The 17,069-nt window shown below is 46.0% G+C and overlaps 1 protein-coding gene across 2 annotated transcripts in view; it reads left to right on the forward strand.

The window, feature by feature from the left end:
• The window catches only part of DIMT1 (DIM1 rRNA methyltransferase and ribosome maturation factor), a 29,472-nt gene extending 12,799 nt beyond the window's left edge, over window positions 1-16,673 (forward strand). Inside the window, exons 5-12 of one of the 2 annotated variants that reach the window (XM_075326283.1) lie at window positions 6,207-6,300; window positions 6,393-6,442; window positions 8,378-8,507; window positions 9,031-9,123; window positions 9,590-9,654; window positions 14,551-14,614; window positions 15,732-15,838; window positions 15,922-16,673. In XM_075326283.1, the coding sequence (XP_075182398.1) occupies window positions 6,207-6,300; window positions 6,393-6,442; window positions 8,378-8,507; window positions 9,031-9,123; window positions 9,590-9,654; window positions 14,551-14,614; window positions 15,732-15,838; window positions 15,922-15,964 (646 nt within the window). In that variant the 3' untranslated portion in view covers window positions 15,965-16,673. The remainder of the gene's footprint in view (window positions 1-6,206; window positions 6,301-6,392; window positions 6,443-8,377; window positions 8,508-9,030; window positions 9,124-9,589; window positions 9,655-14,550; window positions 14,615-15,731; window positions 15,839-15,921) is intronic. The other variant, XM_075326292.1, reaches the window with a different exon arrangement.
• Window positions 16,674-17,069: the final 396 nt, after the last annotated feature.

Consider the following 17,069-nt stretch of genomic DNA (forward strand, 5'->3'; position numbering starts at 1 on the left):
AACCATGCTAGTCTGGGCCCCTCTGGAGCCATTAGAATGGCTGAAAATCCTGCCGCCCTGATGTTCTTAAGAACCTTCGGGATCAGGGGCCGCAGTGGAAAGAAGTACGGGGCCTGCACTGGGTCCACACGTCGACCCCTAGCGGCAGGTGGTCGTGGTAGCCCGCGATGAACCATGGAACCTGCCAGTCGAATCGGGAGGTCATTAGGACCACCTTCGGAGTCCTTTATCTGCCGCCGATCTGGTTGAGGCTTTCCCTGTTGAGGGACCATTTGCTTGAAGCGAGGACTACCTGCCAGGAAGGCGTCTTGAATGTCCAGTGACATCCATGGATGTGAACACTGAGCGGAGGAACTCCATGCAAAATGCTCGAGGTCTCACGGACCTGCTAGAAAAAACTCCGGGTCGAGGAGGGGGCGGAGTGAGCCGACCCTCTTGGGGACCACAAGAGACTGCAATAAAAAACGCTGGAAAAGTTCTGATGGCGGGACTGTTGCTACAAGTCCAGAGTGGAGGAACGACTCCATGGAGGGGAGGAACCCGCGCCCACGCACAGGAGACTCAGGAGGGCGAGAACGGAAAAAACGTCTTGTGGCAATGAATCGAATCTATTTCGTAGTCTGAGACTGATCTCTCTGACCGAGGATCTGCGTCTAATGGGAGGTAGATCTGCTGGAGGGGGACAGAAGCCCCCCACTAGACTGGCGCAGCTGTCCGCAGACCGGAAGTCCTTTTGGATAAGCGGCGCTGAGACCTGGACGTGGACTAGTGGGGACGCGAACGCCAGGAGGGATTGGGCATAAAAGACGGGGGCCCCTTGTCCCTCCGAGGGGAGGATGTTTTTTGAGGATGGGGCGTTCCGGACGGCGTGGGCCGAAAATAGGGAAGAAGAGTACACTTTTCTCCCGTAGCCTAGGAGATCAGTTGGACTAGCCTAGGTCCTAAAAGGCACTCCCCTAAGACGGAGGGGAAGCCAGCTACCCTCAGAGCCAGATCCGCGTTCCAGGTCCTGAGCCTGAGGGCTCAGCGGATAGCTACACTGTTGCAGGGACCTGGGCCGCTCCATTGGCAGGCGCCAGGGCTGCGTAGCGAAGGTACTCACCCGCGAGTGTGATCTGCGAAGGGATGTTAGCCAGTTCCGGAATGGCAGAGAAGGCACAGAGTCCCTGCGCAGCATGTCCATCCAGGACATAGCGGCTTCGCAACCCAACCAAGGGAAGGGGAAGTTCCTGATGGCTCGAAGGCAGAGCGGGCCCACCTGTGAATGGTACGGTCTGCGGAGTCCCTGAGAGACGCACTGTTAGGAGTGAGAAGTACGGCGGGAGCTGGCGGGCTGACCACAGGGGAGTCTGCCCATTCTTCTTGGAGCCCTTCAGAGAAGGGATAATGTAAAATAATGGACTTCCCGCCGGTACATACCGTGACTGGCTGTTGCCTGTGGTTGCTTCGTAACTCAGCGAACTCATGATGTCCACTGAATGCGTTATTGACTCGCCTCGTCCGCTGAAAGGGGACACGGGTGCTCTAAAAAGAGACGGGATCTACCTGTATCCTCAGAGACTGATTCACCGCTTCTTTTTTTTAAATCAGGTTCATTTTTATTTAACATCAAAATTATACAACACATAAAATAATTCCCTCCATAGAAATATCACAGAAAGGGAAAAAACCTTTAGTCAATAAGAAAAACCACACAAATAACATAATAAACAATGCACCCGCAGTCCACGTCTCATTTCAATATGGGTCTCAAAGTGCATATTATTTCCCAATATATTCTCCATAGTATAGCTTACCCAGCATCATTATGACATTATATATATATACACATATACATACACGCACGCACGCACACACATATACATGCACACACATATACATGCACACACACATACATGCACACACCTTCCAGCAGTACGCATATCACCCTATTTGAGGAAATTTGTTAACCGGTCAGAAGGAGAAGGACCTGGTCGCTCGCACTGTCCTGCAGTAACGCCGAGGAGGGAAGGCCTGGGGTATCCAACCATGCCCCCCAGATCTTATAGAACTTTTTCAATGCATTTCTTTTAAGGTATACTCCTCTCTCCAGTCGAAGTATAGCGTTTACTCTTTCCCTAAAATCCCCGATGACCGGAGGCGCTGGGTCCAACCAGTGGTAGGCCAACAGTTTCCTAGCCTGGTACAAGAGACGTGTAATACCGACCATTACCGGCGAACTCAAGTCCACCCCCCCCTCCAGTAGACCCAGGATACATATAATAGGTCTTGGCTGTAGACGGATATTGAAAACTTGTCTAACCAAATCTAGTACTGCCCTCCAGTAATCTTCAATGTTCCCACAGGACCACATCATATGCATCCTGATTCACCGCTTCTACCAGGCTATCCACCATGCGCCGAACATCAGCCGCTTGTACGGAATCCAGCAGAGGTGCTACATCTGAATCATCACCCGGGAGGTCGGAGGACTCCAGGAAGGAGTGGTAGTCTGGACCTGGGGATGAGGGTGAAGCCTGGGAAGGGGATGAGGGTGAAGCCTGGGAAGGCGCTGAAGACGAGACCTGGCGGGTCCGCTTCCGAGTAGCAGAGGACCGTGGGCCGGAGCTCACTTCCTACTGAGGAGACTGCGCTAGGCCTGTGGAGGGCTGAACGCGCGACGGCAGGCGACGCACAGCTTGCGCGATGGTCCGAGAGACCTCAGAGAGGGAACCTACAGACTGCGACAGGGGCGCCAACTAGCCGGGAGGGGGCGGAACGCAGGGCCCTGCAGGATCGGAGACTGCGTGGCGGCATCTGAGGCGTCGGGAGAGGAGTCCTGTGGCTGCTACGGGTCTGCAGAGCAGCCAGAGCATAGCTGGACATCCTGACCTAGGAGAACTACACCAAGGCACGGGAAACTGTTTGGGTCGGGCGGAGGAGGATTATGCAAAGGTACTCTCGCTGGGACTGCTAGGCCGGAGACAGGAGAACAACTAAACTGTCGCTCATACATGAGGACTATCTCCGTAGGAGCAAATCGTTCCCAGATCCTGTGTGCTGCCTACCAGTCGAGAGAGAGGGATCCCGGTCACGCCGGAGCCAGGGAAATCAGGGCGCTGCTGCGTCATTGTTAGGAAAAGACAGGGTTGAGGCCCCACAGATATATGATCTAAAGGGGTTGTCTGGTACTAAGCATATCTACTTGTTTGCTAGGAGCAGTAGCCTTCCCCTGAGGGCGTTCCTGGTAATACAGTTCCTGTCAGATTCTGTCTATTTAACAATATGAGAGAATCAAGGACCAACATTAGGGCAATTAAATCCTAATGATACCCAGAGACCTGCAGAATCCAACAGGAGGCGGCATCTTGGCCGACGCACCGCAGAACGGTGTTACAGACATGCTGAAAGTGAATCATGAAATCTGGAAATAAATCTTTTTTTTTTTTTTTTTTTTTTTTTTTTTTACTTTACTGAATTGGGGTTAAAAACCACATAAAACTGAGATTTTTCACCTAATTTGTGAATTCTACATGTATTATATCGTGAGTTGTCCATTCACATGATATCGATCCTGTGTGATTAGAGATCTTTTACACTCTGCTTACAGCCACATAACTGACAGATTACAGCGAATCTGCCTGTGTGGGCAAAATGGCGATGGGACACTGGAGTTGGCTGGGGGAGGGGCCGTGTGAGGGTGGGAAACGGGGCATCCACCGCCCACACTGTGGGAAACGCCGGCGCGCTGCAGCCTCAGGAGACCAGGAGCAGGCTAAGCGAGGGAGGCTGGGGGAGGAGCCGCGTTGGAGCGCGAAAAAACGGGGCATCCACTGCCCACACTGTAAGCCAGGAGGCTGAGCGGTGGGAGGAGACTGGGCCTGATGTTCGGTGGCCAATAGCGCTGCAGCGGGGGGGGGGGCGTGGCTGGGACGCAGGGCGACTAGGCCGAGACCGGGGCCTAAATTTTGCAGCAGCCGAGGGAAGAAGGTAGGAGAAGGTCGGTCCTACCTGATCTCGGTGGCGCTGGGCCCAGCGATGAATGTGGTGCAGGCAGGGCACTCTGCCCTTGCCTGTGTGCAGCGCCCACCTCATGGAAGACTGCGGGCTCCAGGGAGGCAGCGTGGAGAGGCAGGGAAGTGGACGTCAGGAGGGGGGAAAGGAGCCCCCCTGCAAGAGAAGGCAGCGATGCGGGCCCCAACAGATTCCAGACGCGCTGCAGAGGTCCAGTCCCTGCTGCATGTCCCTGTGCACCCTTTGGGGTAATACCGCAGGGTGGATCAGGGGTGCCCATGAAGGTTCTGCCCCACGTGCAAACCCGGGAGTGGTACCACGGGGATGGACGGGGGAGAGGGCCCGACGTCTCAAGCCTCTGCGACCCTGGGGAGTGGTACCCACAGGGCTGCAGAGGATGAGTGATGAAGAAGATACCTGCAGAATCGAGAAGACAGGTATGAGAGTGATGAGCGGCGCCGAAAAAAAAAGGAAAGAACGCAAAAATCAAATGGCTGAGGGGAGCCGAGAGGGCCCACATCAGCCTCCTACGACACTAAGCAAAAAACTGATTTAAGTCGTCCTCCGGCTCGGGGTGTATACTGCTGGGGAGGAGCTAACCTTTTTTGTCTACTTAGTGTCAGCCTCCTAGTCACAGCAGCATACACCCATGGTCCTGTGTCCCCCAATGAAACGAAAGAGACATTTTTATTTTTTTCATCAAAATATTCCTATAGCAGTAATGCAGTACCAGAGTTCCCTTATTCATTGTTAGCATTTCAGTGTGCAGCTGTATGTGTATTGTAGTTATTCATGAGACTGTCATTCTTATTATACGTTGCATTTTATAGTACAAACAATTGCAAATTCAAGGGACTAAAAAATGAGCTTAATAACAAATATATCTAAAATTAATATTAAATATTAAAGATACCGAAACTATAAATAGTAAACCTATTTCGTCTTGCCATGTCTATACATATCTGATCTAGCAGAATAGAAAACTATTTAACAAAACCAGTAAAAGAAGTAAAGAGGAAAAATAAATTAAAAACGCCAGATTTGCATTTTTTAAGTCACCGCAACACTTAAAAAAAAAAAAAAAAAAAAAAAGCTATAAAACGTATGTACCCCAAAAATTGTATTAGTAAAAATGTCAGCCCTGACACAGCTCTTTCAATGTAAAAATGAAAAAAGTACAGGAAAATCAGCCCTTAAAAAGTAAAGTCAGACCCTAGAAACAAAGTGACAATGGAATTTTTCACGAGTAAGCCGAGGTAAAGGCCTTACGTAACCCCCATGGGTACATGACTGCCGCCATTACTGCTTGGAGGGGTTTTTTCCCATCTTCCAGCACATTGTTAAAAATGAGTAATATCCTTCAAAACTATAAATCTGCCCTCAAACAAACAGGCCCTTATACTACTGTCGATTGAAAATAACATGTTATTGGATTTTGGAGCAATGGGAGGGAAAAAATGAAAGCACAAAAAATTGGAAAATTGCCAGATTGGGAAGGGGTTAATTTGTTGCTTTCATAGAATGTTTGTGTTTTTGTTATTGATTTATCGATCATAAGACATTTTATTTTGCTTTATTGATTCTTCATGAAGCCACTAGATGGCGTATTCTGCACGTGAGAGACGATTCCTGCAGCCTCTCCTGTTGATGCAAAACTAACACTGTCTGCCGGCTGTGTCTGCCGGCTGTGTCTGCCGGCTGTGTCTGCCGGCTGTGTCTGCCGGCTGTGTCTGCCGGCTGTGTCTGCCGGCTGTGTCTGCCGGCTGTGTCTGCCGGCTGGGAGTTGTAGTTCTCTGACAGCTTGGGGCCTCCTGATGGGGAGTATTGGGCAATTTTAACAATAACAAAACTATATAATTGCTAAATCTTTAGAAATCGGTTTGAAGTCGATACCACGACTGTAATAAGGTTAATTAATTTTAGAAAAAAGCCAATTTTCAGTAAATTCCTGGTTATTGTACTCTAGTTCTGCCAGCCTGATACCAGTGGATGTGCGCTCCCCTATTTCTGAGAGCCGCATCCTCCAACTTTACTCCTCTCTGTGTCTTCAGTCTTGTCTCAGAGCGACGTCTTGTCTACCATGAATCAGAACATTTTCCGGACAGTTTTTGGTGATGGTTCTGGAGTGATCTGTATTACCTGGGCAGTGGACCTGTCTGTGGCCCATGCTGGACTCCTAGGACTGACGTATCTCCTTTATTCCTATCCTCTAGGCCGGTGTCGAGTAAACTACAGGTCATGGTCGGTGACGTGTTGAAGGCTGATCTGCCATTTTTTGACCTGTGTGTGGCCAATTTACCTTACCAGGTACAGTATCCCCCGCTCCCCCATACACCTATAGGCCGTTCCATGGATTCACTATCCACCATCTATATAACTGCCATCATTGTCTTCTGTAGATTTCCTCTCCGTTTGTCTTCAAGCTGCTTCTTCACAGACCATTCTTCAGGTGAGTTATTTCACAAGCAGAAATCACATAGACCAAAGTGTCCAATTTGGATGTGCCATAATCACAGGGGGACTCTTCTCACAAACCCTATTCGGAAACATATAGATATCACAGCAAACAGTTCCCCATAACCAGAGCCAAAAATAGTTATTCTTTAAGTGTCTCTGTTCCTTCCATGCTTTAAATGGCTGCTATATAGTATTGGGGTAAGTGCATACAGAGGTGTAATGCTATGTGTGCTCACTTAAGCTGCGTACCCACAATCAGTGTTTGCAATTCGTTTTGGATGTTGCATGATTCAGTTGTGTCCAAAACGCTGCATTGTACAGTACAAGCATAGAGGATGGATTTCTAGAAATCCCGTGCCCACTGTGCTTGTTTTTTCCACAGCAAACACTGACCTGCAGTTCATGTTTCCAGACCGCAGCATGTCAATTGTTTGCTGCGTAATCGCATGCGTCCTCCGTAGGGAGAACACAAGCAGCGCACTGAACCTTGATCATGGGTACGAGCAGCTGCGGTCTCCTGCTTTCTCCTGCGGAGGAGACTCGCGGCCCCGCAGGTCAGGACCCACTGCTTCCAGGACGCAGTGAGTCCTGATCGTGGGCACATACCCTTAGTATTTGGTGCAGAAGTTTTCTGCACCAAATCTGCATCTTCTGGCTGAAAAACACACCAAAAACCAAGTGCATTTTTGGTGCGCTTTTTTGCATGCGTTTTCTATATTGAAGTCAATGGGTGGAAGGGCTGAAAAATGGAGGCAAAAATACACTAATTGACACGCTGCAGATTATGTTCTGCACCAAATCTGCAAGGAAAAATTATATGTTTAGACAGTGGGATTTATTGTATAATGGATTATTCATCCTCTGATTATTACTATATTAATGGTGTTTAAACATCTCTTGAGGGGTCGCTTTATGTGTATTTGATTTTAAATGATTTTAATTGTAATTGGTGTGTCTTTTGGATTAATAAAATTGTCATATAATTAAGAATATCATTTCATATTGTGTTTGCATTGTTGGTGTGCGCATCTATTATGCATGAGCTTTCTCTTCCTCTCACATGTTTTGTCAGATCAAACGCAGACCAAAAATACAGTGGTCTGCACAATCACTAAGGCTATGTGCCCACAGGAGTTTGTACCTGCAGATATATCCGCAGGTTTCCCGCAGCTGCTCACCGGAATCCGCAGCTTTTTAGCTGCGGTAGTACAGAGAAATAGCTGCAGAAAACCTGCGGGCATTCGTGCGGCTTACCTGTGGAAGTCCCGGCCTCTAGCTTCATGGAGAGCCAGGATTTTCGCAGGTAATTCCACAGAAATAATTGACCTGCAATTAAGTGCGGCTGCAGGACATCCGCAGCATATTCCGCAGCTGCACATACCGCAGCATGGACACAGCACTGCCCATGTCCCATAGGATAACATGGGGAGTGTCTGTACATGCTAAAACCTGCGGATTTATCTGGAAAATCCAGAAAATATGCAAATTTTCCACAGATAAATCCGCAGGTTTAATCTCCCGTGGGCACATAGCCTAATAGTGAGCATTTCTGCACTACACCATGTGATAATTACTAGGGTGGCTCAGTGGTTAGCATTGCAGTCTTGCAGCGCTGGGGTCCTGTTTCAAATCTTACAAACTCCTTGCAGATGGTGTCCTTGGTATGTTCTCCCTGTGTTTGCATGGGTTTCCTTCAGGTTCTCCAGTTTTTTCCTACACCCCAAAGACATACTGATAGGGAATTTAGATTGTGAGCCTCGATGGGGATAGTGATGATGATGATGTATGTAAAATGCTGTGGAATTAATGGCGGTATATAAGTGGATAAATATTATTCTGTTTAGTAAGTGTATAGCCAGCAGTACAGAGCCTCTTCTGTTTCCAGTGCTGCATTTTGCGGACTTTTCTTCCGGTTTTCTCCTTGTAGATGTGCGGTGCTGATGTTTCAGAGAGAGTTTGCAATGCGGCTGGTGGCTAAGCCTGGAGACAAGCTGTACTGCCGCCTGTCCATCAACACCCAGCTCCTGGCTCGTGTGGACCACCTGATGAAGGTAAAGGTAGTGTTGTCTCCTCGGTGCAGATCACTTTTTTTTGTTTATTACTTATTCTGAATTTTTCAACCCTTCCAGAACACGTAATTCAGCAGTTCAGTCCACCACTAACAGGACAGTAATGGCAGCCCAGGTATAACTTGTACTCGGTCTTCGAGATCTGGATAAAATTATTACAAAGCATTCAGCCTTGGGCTATCATTAAATATCCTCGACCCGTAGCACTATAATCCTTTGACTACTACCAGCTTTTCTTGTCTCTTTTTATGACTCTTCGTTACCTAAACGAGACCGGACAGGCAGACTTTGGACAGACGTCGGTAACTGACAGCTAAATCTGCGCCGTTTGGTTGCGGAGTGTCTTTGCCCATTCATTTTACTCCTCTATGGATTGGGTTTTTTTAGAGCTTGAATCTTATGTTTTCAGTGTCTCTGAATCAGTGCAATCTTCTGTGTTTTGTATCGTTCACGTGGAAGAAGGATAACAACATGTTTCTTAACAACATTATCTTATATTTTCCATTTACAGGTAGGAAAGAACAACTTCAGACCTCCTCCAAAAGTGGAATCAAGTGTTGTGAGAATAGAGCCTCGGAATCCTCCTCCTCCCATAAACTTTCAGGTAAGGTGGAAAGGTTGTGCTGGTAATATTCTATATTATAAGATTAGTGGTAACACAAGGATCATCCTCCTAGTAGACAGTAGCCGGGATCAGCGAGCCCCAAGCCACTGCCATCTGTAAGCCCTTCTGCTGTCGGGCAATAGCCTGTATAGAAAGGCCAACCACATGTCCATTTACACAGAATACTATTACTCTCGGAGAGTATCTCCTATCTACAAAAGGGAATCAAAGAATGACTGTTCAAACCAAGTCCAGGGACTCAGTGCATCATGGGTGGCCAAACCTTTATATCTACCTTCCACCCTGCTTGTTTTCCATCAAACTCCGCTTTCCTTTGACTCTATGAAGCCAGAGCTGTCAATCAAAGAAGAAGGGAGGGTGGAGAAAGATGGAAAGTCATGTACCCATTAGTGTTATGTCAGGTCTTTACTTGGCCTGACCATTAAATTCTATTCTTTGTTTCTAGGAATGGGACGGTTTGGTGCGAATTGCGTTTGTTAGGAAAAACAAAATCCTTTCATCAGCATTCAAGTAAGTGTTATATGCAATTCACTGATGCATATAATTGTAAAGGGGTTATGTCACTGACTGTAAAATGTTACAGGGACTCTGTGAGCACAAAATGACTGTTCAAACCTAGAAAAAGCGCTCTGTGCACGTTTTTATTGGCCGAGCAGCTAAGTGCTTCTTTAACACTAGAAGTCCCAGAAATTTCGAGCTCCCCCCTAAAGTCCCAAAAGAGGGTCAAATGACCCTTAAGGTGGTGTCACACATAGCGATGACAACGACGTCGCTGCTAAGTCACCATTTTCTGTGACGTAGCAGCGACGTCGCTGTGTGTGACATCCAGCAACGAGCTGGCCCCTGCTGTGAGGTCGCCGGTCGTTGCTGAATGTCCTGCTTCATTTTTTGGACATTGCTCTCCCGCTCTGAAGCACACATCGCTGTGTGTGACAGCGAGAGAGCGTTGAACTGAAGCGAGCAGGGAGCCGGCGTCTGGCAGCCTGCGGTAAGCTGTAAACATCGGGTAACCAAGGGAAGCCCTTTCCTTGGTTACCCGATATTTACCTTAGTTACTAGCGTCCGCCGCTCTCACGCTGCCAGTGCCGGCTCCCTGCACACGTAGCTGGAGTACACATCGGGTAATTAACCCGATGTGTACTCTGGCTAGGAGTCCAGGGGACAGGGAGCCGGCACTGGCAGCGTGAGAGCGGCGGACGCTAGTAACTAAGGTAAATATCGGGTAACCAAGAGAAGTGCTTTCCTTGGTTACCCGATATTTACCTTAGTTACGCTTCCACGCGTCACTGGGGGCTGGTCGCTGGTGAGATCTGCCTGTTTGACAGCTCACCAGCGACCATGTAACAACGCAGCAGCGATCCTGATCAGGTCAGATCGCTGGTCGTGATTGCTGCTGCGTCGCTATGTGTGACACCACCTTTAGTCCAAACTGACAACTCTGATGGCTCCAATTAGCATCCTTTCATTTGTAAATGTGGCCATTGAGGAATCTGCAGGGGGCAATTGTGTTGATCCACCTCAACAAAGGTCTTGTAAGAGAGTGTAAACAAAAGAATGTCATTCGACCCGTCTCTGGGTTCCAAAGGTAGAAATGTTAAATGACCCCTTTCTGGGACTTCTAGTGTTAAACTTACTTTTTAGTTTTATTTTTTTTTCTTTTATAACCACCCTGAGAAGGTGACTGAACTGCTTGACCATGACAACGTTGCACGGAGTCATTTTGTGCTGATTGTTGCCTTTAAAACCCTTCCTAACATTGGGCTTAATGGTACCTCCTATTCTACAGTGCATTACTAAAAATGGACGTAGCGGTACGTGCTGGGGATCGTGCGGGCACATGAGTTGTGCGCACGTGATCACCATCAGGAGCTTGGATTAAGTGACAGCCGAGTTTTGGGAAACAAAGACCGAGCCGGTCACTGCACCACCCCTACCGGTTTATACCGCTAAATGAAGCAATCAATAGCAATTGCAGCATTTACAAGGCTAGAAGAGGGAGTGTGCTCCCTCATCCACCTGATCAGTACCCCAAAATGTGATCATGAGGTTCCGATCGTTGCCATGGTAACCTGAGGTCAACTAATGACCTTTTGTTGCTGGCTACTGTGGCCTGTGAGACCATGCCAGGAGCATGGTCTAAGAGGCTTTCTGTCAGTGTCATACTGACAGGTGTAATTTCATTGCCATGCTTGTTCATTACAGTTTATTATAGCAACGATCAGACTACTAAAAATGAATGTCCTTTAGGGGGGGACTAAGTGTAAGAAAAAAAAAATAATTTGTAAAAATATTTGCAAAATATGCCCCAAAAATGGAAAATACACCAATTAACAAGTATATATGTGTAGAAATAAACATGAGAAAAGTTCTATTTGGTATTGCCACGTCCCAAACGGACCTGATATATAAATCTGTCACACTAGTTAACCCCTTCAGTTAACAGCATAAAAAAAGCATGCCAAAAATTAGGCTTTTTCCTCAAACTGCCGTAAAAGACATGGAATAAAACGTGGCCAAAAAGTCAAATACACACATGGTCAAAGTTGTTGGTACCCCTCGTTAAATGAAAGGAAAACAGACAATGGTCACAGAAATAACTAGAATCTGACAAAAGTAACACATTAAAAATCAATGAAAATGAACAAATGAAAGTCAGACATTGCTTTTCAGCCATGCTTCCATAACATTTTTGAAAAAATAACTCATGAAACCGGCCTGGACAGAAATGATGGTACCCCTGAAAATAATGTGACAAAAAGAACGTTAAATCAAGGTGTGTCCACTAATTAGTATCACAGGTGTCTACAATCTTGTAATCAGTCATTGGACCTGTATACAGGGCTACAATTACTCACTGTGTTGTTTGGTGACATGGTGTGTATCACACTCAACATGAACCAGAGGAAGCAAAAGAAAGAGTTGTTTGAGGAGACTAGAAAGAAAATTATAGACAATCATGTTAAGGGTAAAGGTTGGACCATCTCCAAGCAGCTTGATATTCCTGTGACTATAGTTGCACATATTATTCAGAAATTTAAGATCCATGGGACTGTAGGAGGATGCCATTGTTGAAAAAAAAAAAAAATTATAAAAAAGCCAGACTGGAATTTGCCAAACTCAATATTGACAAGCCACAAAGCTTCTGGAAAATGTCCTATGGACAGATGAGACAAAAGTGGAACTTTATGGCAAGGCACATGAGCTCTATGTTCACGGACGGAAAAATGAAGCATATCAAGAAAAGAACACTGTCCCTACTGTGAAACATGGAGGAAGCTGTTATGTTCTGGGGCTACTTTGCTTCATCTGGCATAGGGTGTCTTGAATCTGTGCAGGGTACAATGAAATCTCAAGATTATCAAGGGATTCTAGAGAGAAATGTGCTGCCCAGTGTCAGAAAACTTGGTCTCAGTCGCAGGTCATGGGTCTTGCAACAGGATAATGACCCAAAACACAGCTAAAACACCCAAGAATGGCTAAGAGGAAAACATTGGACTATTCTGAAGTGGCCTTCTATGAGCCCTGACCTAAATCCTATTGAGCATCTTTGGAAAGAGCTGAAACGTCTGGAAAAGGCAACCTTCAAACACGAGACAATTGGAGCAGTTTGCTCTTGAGGAGCGGCCAAAATACCTGTCGAGAGGCGCAGAAGTCTCATTGACAGTTACAGGAGTCGTTTCATTGCAGTGATTGCCTCAAAAGGTTGTGTAACCAAATATTAAGTTAAGGAGGAGGAGGAGGGCGCCATCATTTCTGTCCAGGCCTGATACATGAGTTTTTTATTTTTTAAAAAATTCTGTAGAAGCAGAAAAGCAGCAATGTCTGACTTTCATTTGTTCGTTTTCATAGATTTTTTTTTTTTCATTACGTCTGTCAGATTAAAATTATTTCTGTGACCATTGTCGTTTTTTCTTTCATTAAACTATTATTATTATTGCGCCATTTATTCCATGGCGCTTTACATGTGAAAGGGGTATACATAATAGGGACGAGTACAATATTCATAAACAATACAAGGCACAGACTGGTACAGGAGGAGAGAGGACCCTGCCCACAAAGGCTCACAGTCTACAAGGGCTGGGTGAGCATACAGTAGGTCAGGGTAGAGATGGTCGTGCGGCGCTGTATCAGATTGAGTGTTTTGGCAGGTTGTAGGCTTGTCGGAAGAGGTGGGTCTTCAGGTTTGGTTTTTTTTGAAGCTTGTCAAGGTAGGCGAGAGTCTATGTTGTGGCAAAGCATTCCAGAGTATGGGGGAGGCACGGGAGAAATCTTGGATGAGATGGTGGGAAGAGGAGATGAGAGGGGAAGGTAAGTACCGGGAGACTAGGTCACAGATGTAGGGAGGAGGCAGATTGTGGATGGCTTTGTAGGTCATGGTTTGGTTTTGAACTGGAGTCGTTGGGCAATAGGCAGCCAGGGAAGGGATTGGCAGAGAGGAGAGGTCAGGGAGTAGTGGGGGGACAGGTGGATCAGTCGGGCAGCATAGTTTAGAATAGATTGTAGGGGTACAAGACTGTTAGAAGGGAGGCCACAGACCAGGAGGTTGCAATAACTCAGGCGGGAGATAATAATAAGGGCATGTACTAGGATTTTCGCAGCTTCTTGAGAAAGGAATGTACTGATCTGGGAAATATTTTTGAGTAGGGGGCGGCAGGAGGTGAAGAGGGCTTGGATGTGTGGCTTGAAAGAGAGGGGTACCAACAATTTTGACCACGTGTGTATAATTATTTCATCCCTTAAAAGGTCATCTCGTCCTGCAAAAAACAAACCAACGTAGCGCTCAGTCAGTGGAAAATAGACATTTGTAGTAGTGATGGAGAGGTTGCTTAATTTACCACGTGTTTGTCTCCGAGAGCACGAGCTGGGCACAATCTACGGGCACTACAATGTACTGGGCACTACAAATACAGATTTGCAATTTTCACTCCTCAACATCCATTTCTGCTTGTTTCTGGGAAAACTGCTATGAAGTCAAAATAGTCGCTACACCTGTGGATAAGTACAGAGGGGTGTCATTATAAAAATGGGGTCACTTGAGGGGTATTCTGCTATTCTGTATATGGAGTCCACAAACTACTCTAGGAAAATCTGTGCTCCAAGAATCAAATAGCGCTTGTTCCCTCCCTCACATGCAGTTCTGTACAGCCACGTATGGGATGTAGCCACGCTCAGCAAAAATTGTGACACGTTTTGGTGCCATTCTTAACCATTTCCCCTTGTGAAAATGTAAAATCTGGGATAAAATAAAATTATTGTAGTAAAAAATGTAATTATTTTTTCTTCACCACCCAATGGTAGAAAAGTCTGTGCACACCTGTGGCGTCAATATGCTCACTGCACCCTGGATGATTTCATTGAGTGTAGTTTGTAAAATGGGGTGACCTTATTGTTTTTTGTTTTTCGCAGATCCAGTGCGGTTCAGGAGCTGCTGGAGAAGAACTATAGGATACACTGCTCCCTGCACAACACTGTAGGTGGTAATATGCAGAACATTACCCCTGGGGTGTCACATTTTGTCACATCACCTCGTGGCAATGAGCATTGCGTGCTTCCAATTTCTAATTCTTATTTTTTAAGTGTCTAGAAAATTTAGGATTAGACAGGATCCAGATCACCAAACATTTGGCAGGGGGAGTCCAGCCATATTTGACATAATTGTGCCCAGGCAGCGGTGACATGGACTAGTCTTGCTCCTCTATAAATGCCATTTTGATCGGATTCCCCGAGTTTCTATAATCACTCACATCTTGTATTGTTTCTATAGGAGAGCGGGCACCGTGCACACCTTCCTTATCTTACATGATGTCACCAGATTAAAATTCGTCTGTCCGGCATTTGTTTTACCTTGTTGGGGCCGTCCGCGCACACAATAGACTTTTTGGATTAGATCCTGTCAAAACTGACTTAACCTGCCATAAATATGTAATGATACAGACTAGGAAAAAGAGAGCACAAATGGGGTCTTACCAGTATATAAAAGGGCAGTGTGTAATAGTATACACTCACCTTATGTGGTTGTGAGGGTCACAACCACCAGAGATAGCATACAAATAATGGTGGCTGCCGCAGCCTCACGTAGTCGAATCTTCAAAGCTGGAGAGAAGGAGTTAATGCCGCGCCGTCGCCAAACAGATGAAAAATTGTTGATTAATAATTATTTTATTCCATAGGTATATGCGTTTCGAGGTACAGGACCTCTTCAGGACCAAAGATTTTTTTTTGGTCCTGAAGAGGTCCTGTACCTCGAAACGCGTATACCTATGTAATAAAATAATTATTAATCAACAATTTCTTTATCCTTTTTGACGACAGCGCGGCATTAAACCCTTCTCTCCAGCTTTGAGTTTAAATATCTAATGGGTACAGGCAACTTTGGTCCGTCCATGTGGTGAGCTCAGGTTGCCATATAACAGGGAGTTGTAATATGGGGACACACGCAATGCTGCACAATTAATTTTATTGCAGACATAGGTGTCGGTAATGTAGTGTGTAATGTGGACTTGTCCGAGGACCGTGAGAAATGTGCTGCAACATTTATCTATACAGAGACCTTCCACATTGTAACGTAAACTCTCACTTTCTGACAGCCAATTCCAGAAAACTTTAGCATGGCCGAGAAAATTGCCAAGATCCTCGCAGACACCGGATTTATTGATAAGCGAGCCCGTACTATGGACATCGATGACTTTATCAGGTGACTTCACAAGAATCAGATGGAAACTTCTTGTACTTTTTGAATTTTATCTAAATGTATCTATATATTTTTTTGTCTTACAGATTACTTCATGGGTTCAATGCGGAAGGAATCCATTTCTCTTAAATTTGGAGACCTCTTCTTCCGTCAACATTTATTATGAACTCTTTATAGGATATTTGTGATTATTTTCTATAATATTTGGTATCTGCACAGAGCCACTAATCATGTGGACATGTATGTAATCGAGGAATGTCTCCCAATCTGCCCTCCGATGTGTACATAAGACTCGGCCGCTCTCCCTTGTACGTAGAGCTTACATTCTACACATCTAGTAAGGGATACAGAAAAAGGAAACCGTGCCCCATGTATGTAATGATGTCCTTGTACAGACTTTTATCTGCATACTTTCCTGCGATCCTGAATTAATATTAATTGCTGTAGATATTTTGCTTTCAGGTCGCTGAGTGATATAATTTCATCATGATGGAGCCTAGTGCAAATGATTTGCTAGACTCTGGTCCCGATGTTCCAGTTTGTGCTCCTGAGCAGTCAGATGAGGGCAATGCAAATTTACTTGGCCGGCATCTCATGGGACGCCATTGAAACGTGTAGCCTCCAGGCCTCACACGTCATGCACAACATGTATAGCAACCTTACAGGGGTCAAGAGGTGCAGATGATCCCATCAATCAATTGTTGTTGAAGGAAGTTTGCATTGCCCTTACCTGGCTGCCACAAACCACATGGATGCCGGTAAACCATTCTGCAAATCTTTGCTGAACTACAGTAAAAAAAAAAAAAAAATATATCGCACACTTCTTGCCCTTGTGAAATCTCTTTCCAGCTTGTTTTGTGTGCACTAAGGGTTGGGTGTGTGAATCATCATTGCAGCTGGAGTAGAATGGCAGATACAATCCAAGCCACCACTGACAAGTGGTAAAGAACTCTGATCACCTCCTCACCCTCTGCACTGGTTACAGGAAGGTGTTAGGTGTGTTAGTGCAAAACTGACTTTTAGGTAGGGACAAAATAGACTTCTGTACTTAGCAGACCTGGAGGTCCTGTTAAGGTCACATCTCACTAAGCAACATTGCTGCTGAGTCATGTTTTTTGTGACGTAACAGCGATGTCGCTGTGTGTGACATCCAGCAACGACCTGGCCCCTGCTGTGAGGTCGCCGTTCGTTGCTGAATGTCCTGGACCATTTTTTGGTCGTTGCTCTCCTGCTG

Source organism: Anomaloglossus baeobatrachus, chromosome 1 (assembly GCF_048569485.1).
Source record: "Anomaloglossus baeobatrachus isolate aAnoBae1 chromosome 1, aAnoBae1.hap1, whole genome shotgun sequence".
Taxonomy (NCBI): Eukaryota; Metazoa; Chordata; class Amphibia; order Anura; family Aromobatidae; genus Anomaloglossus; species Anomaloglossus baeobatrachus.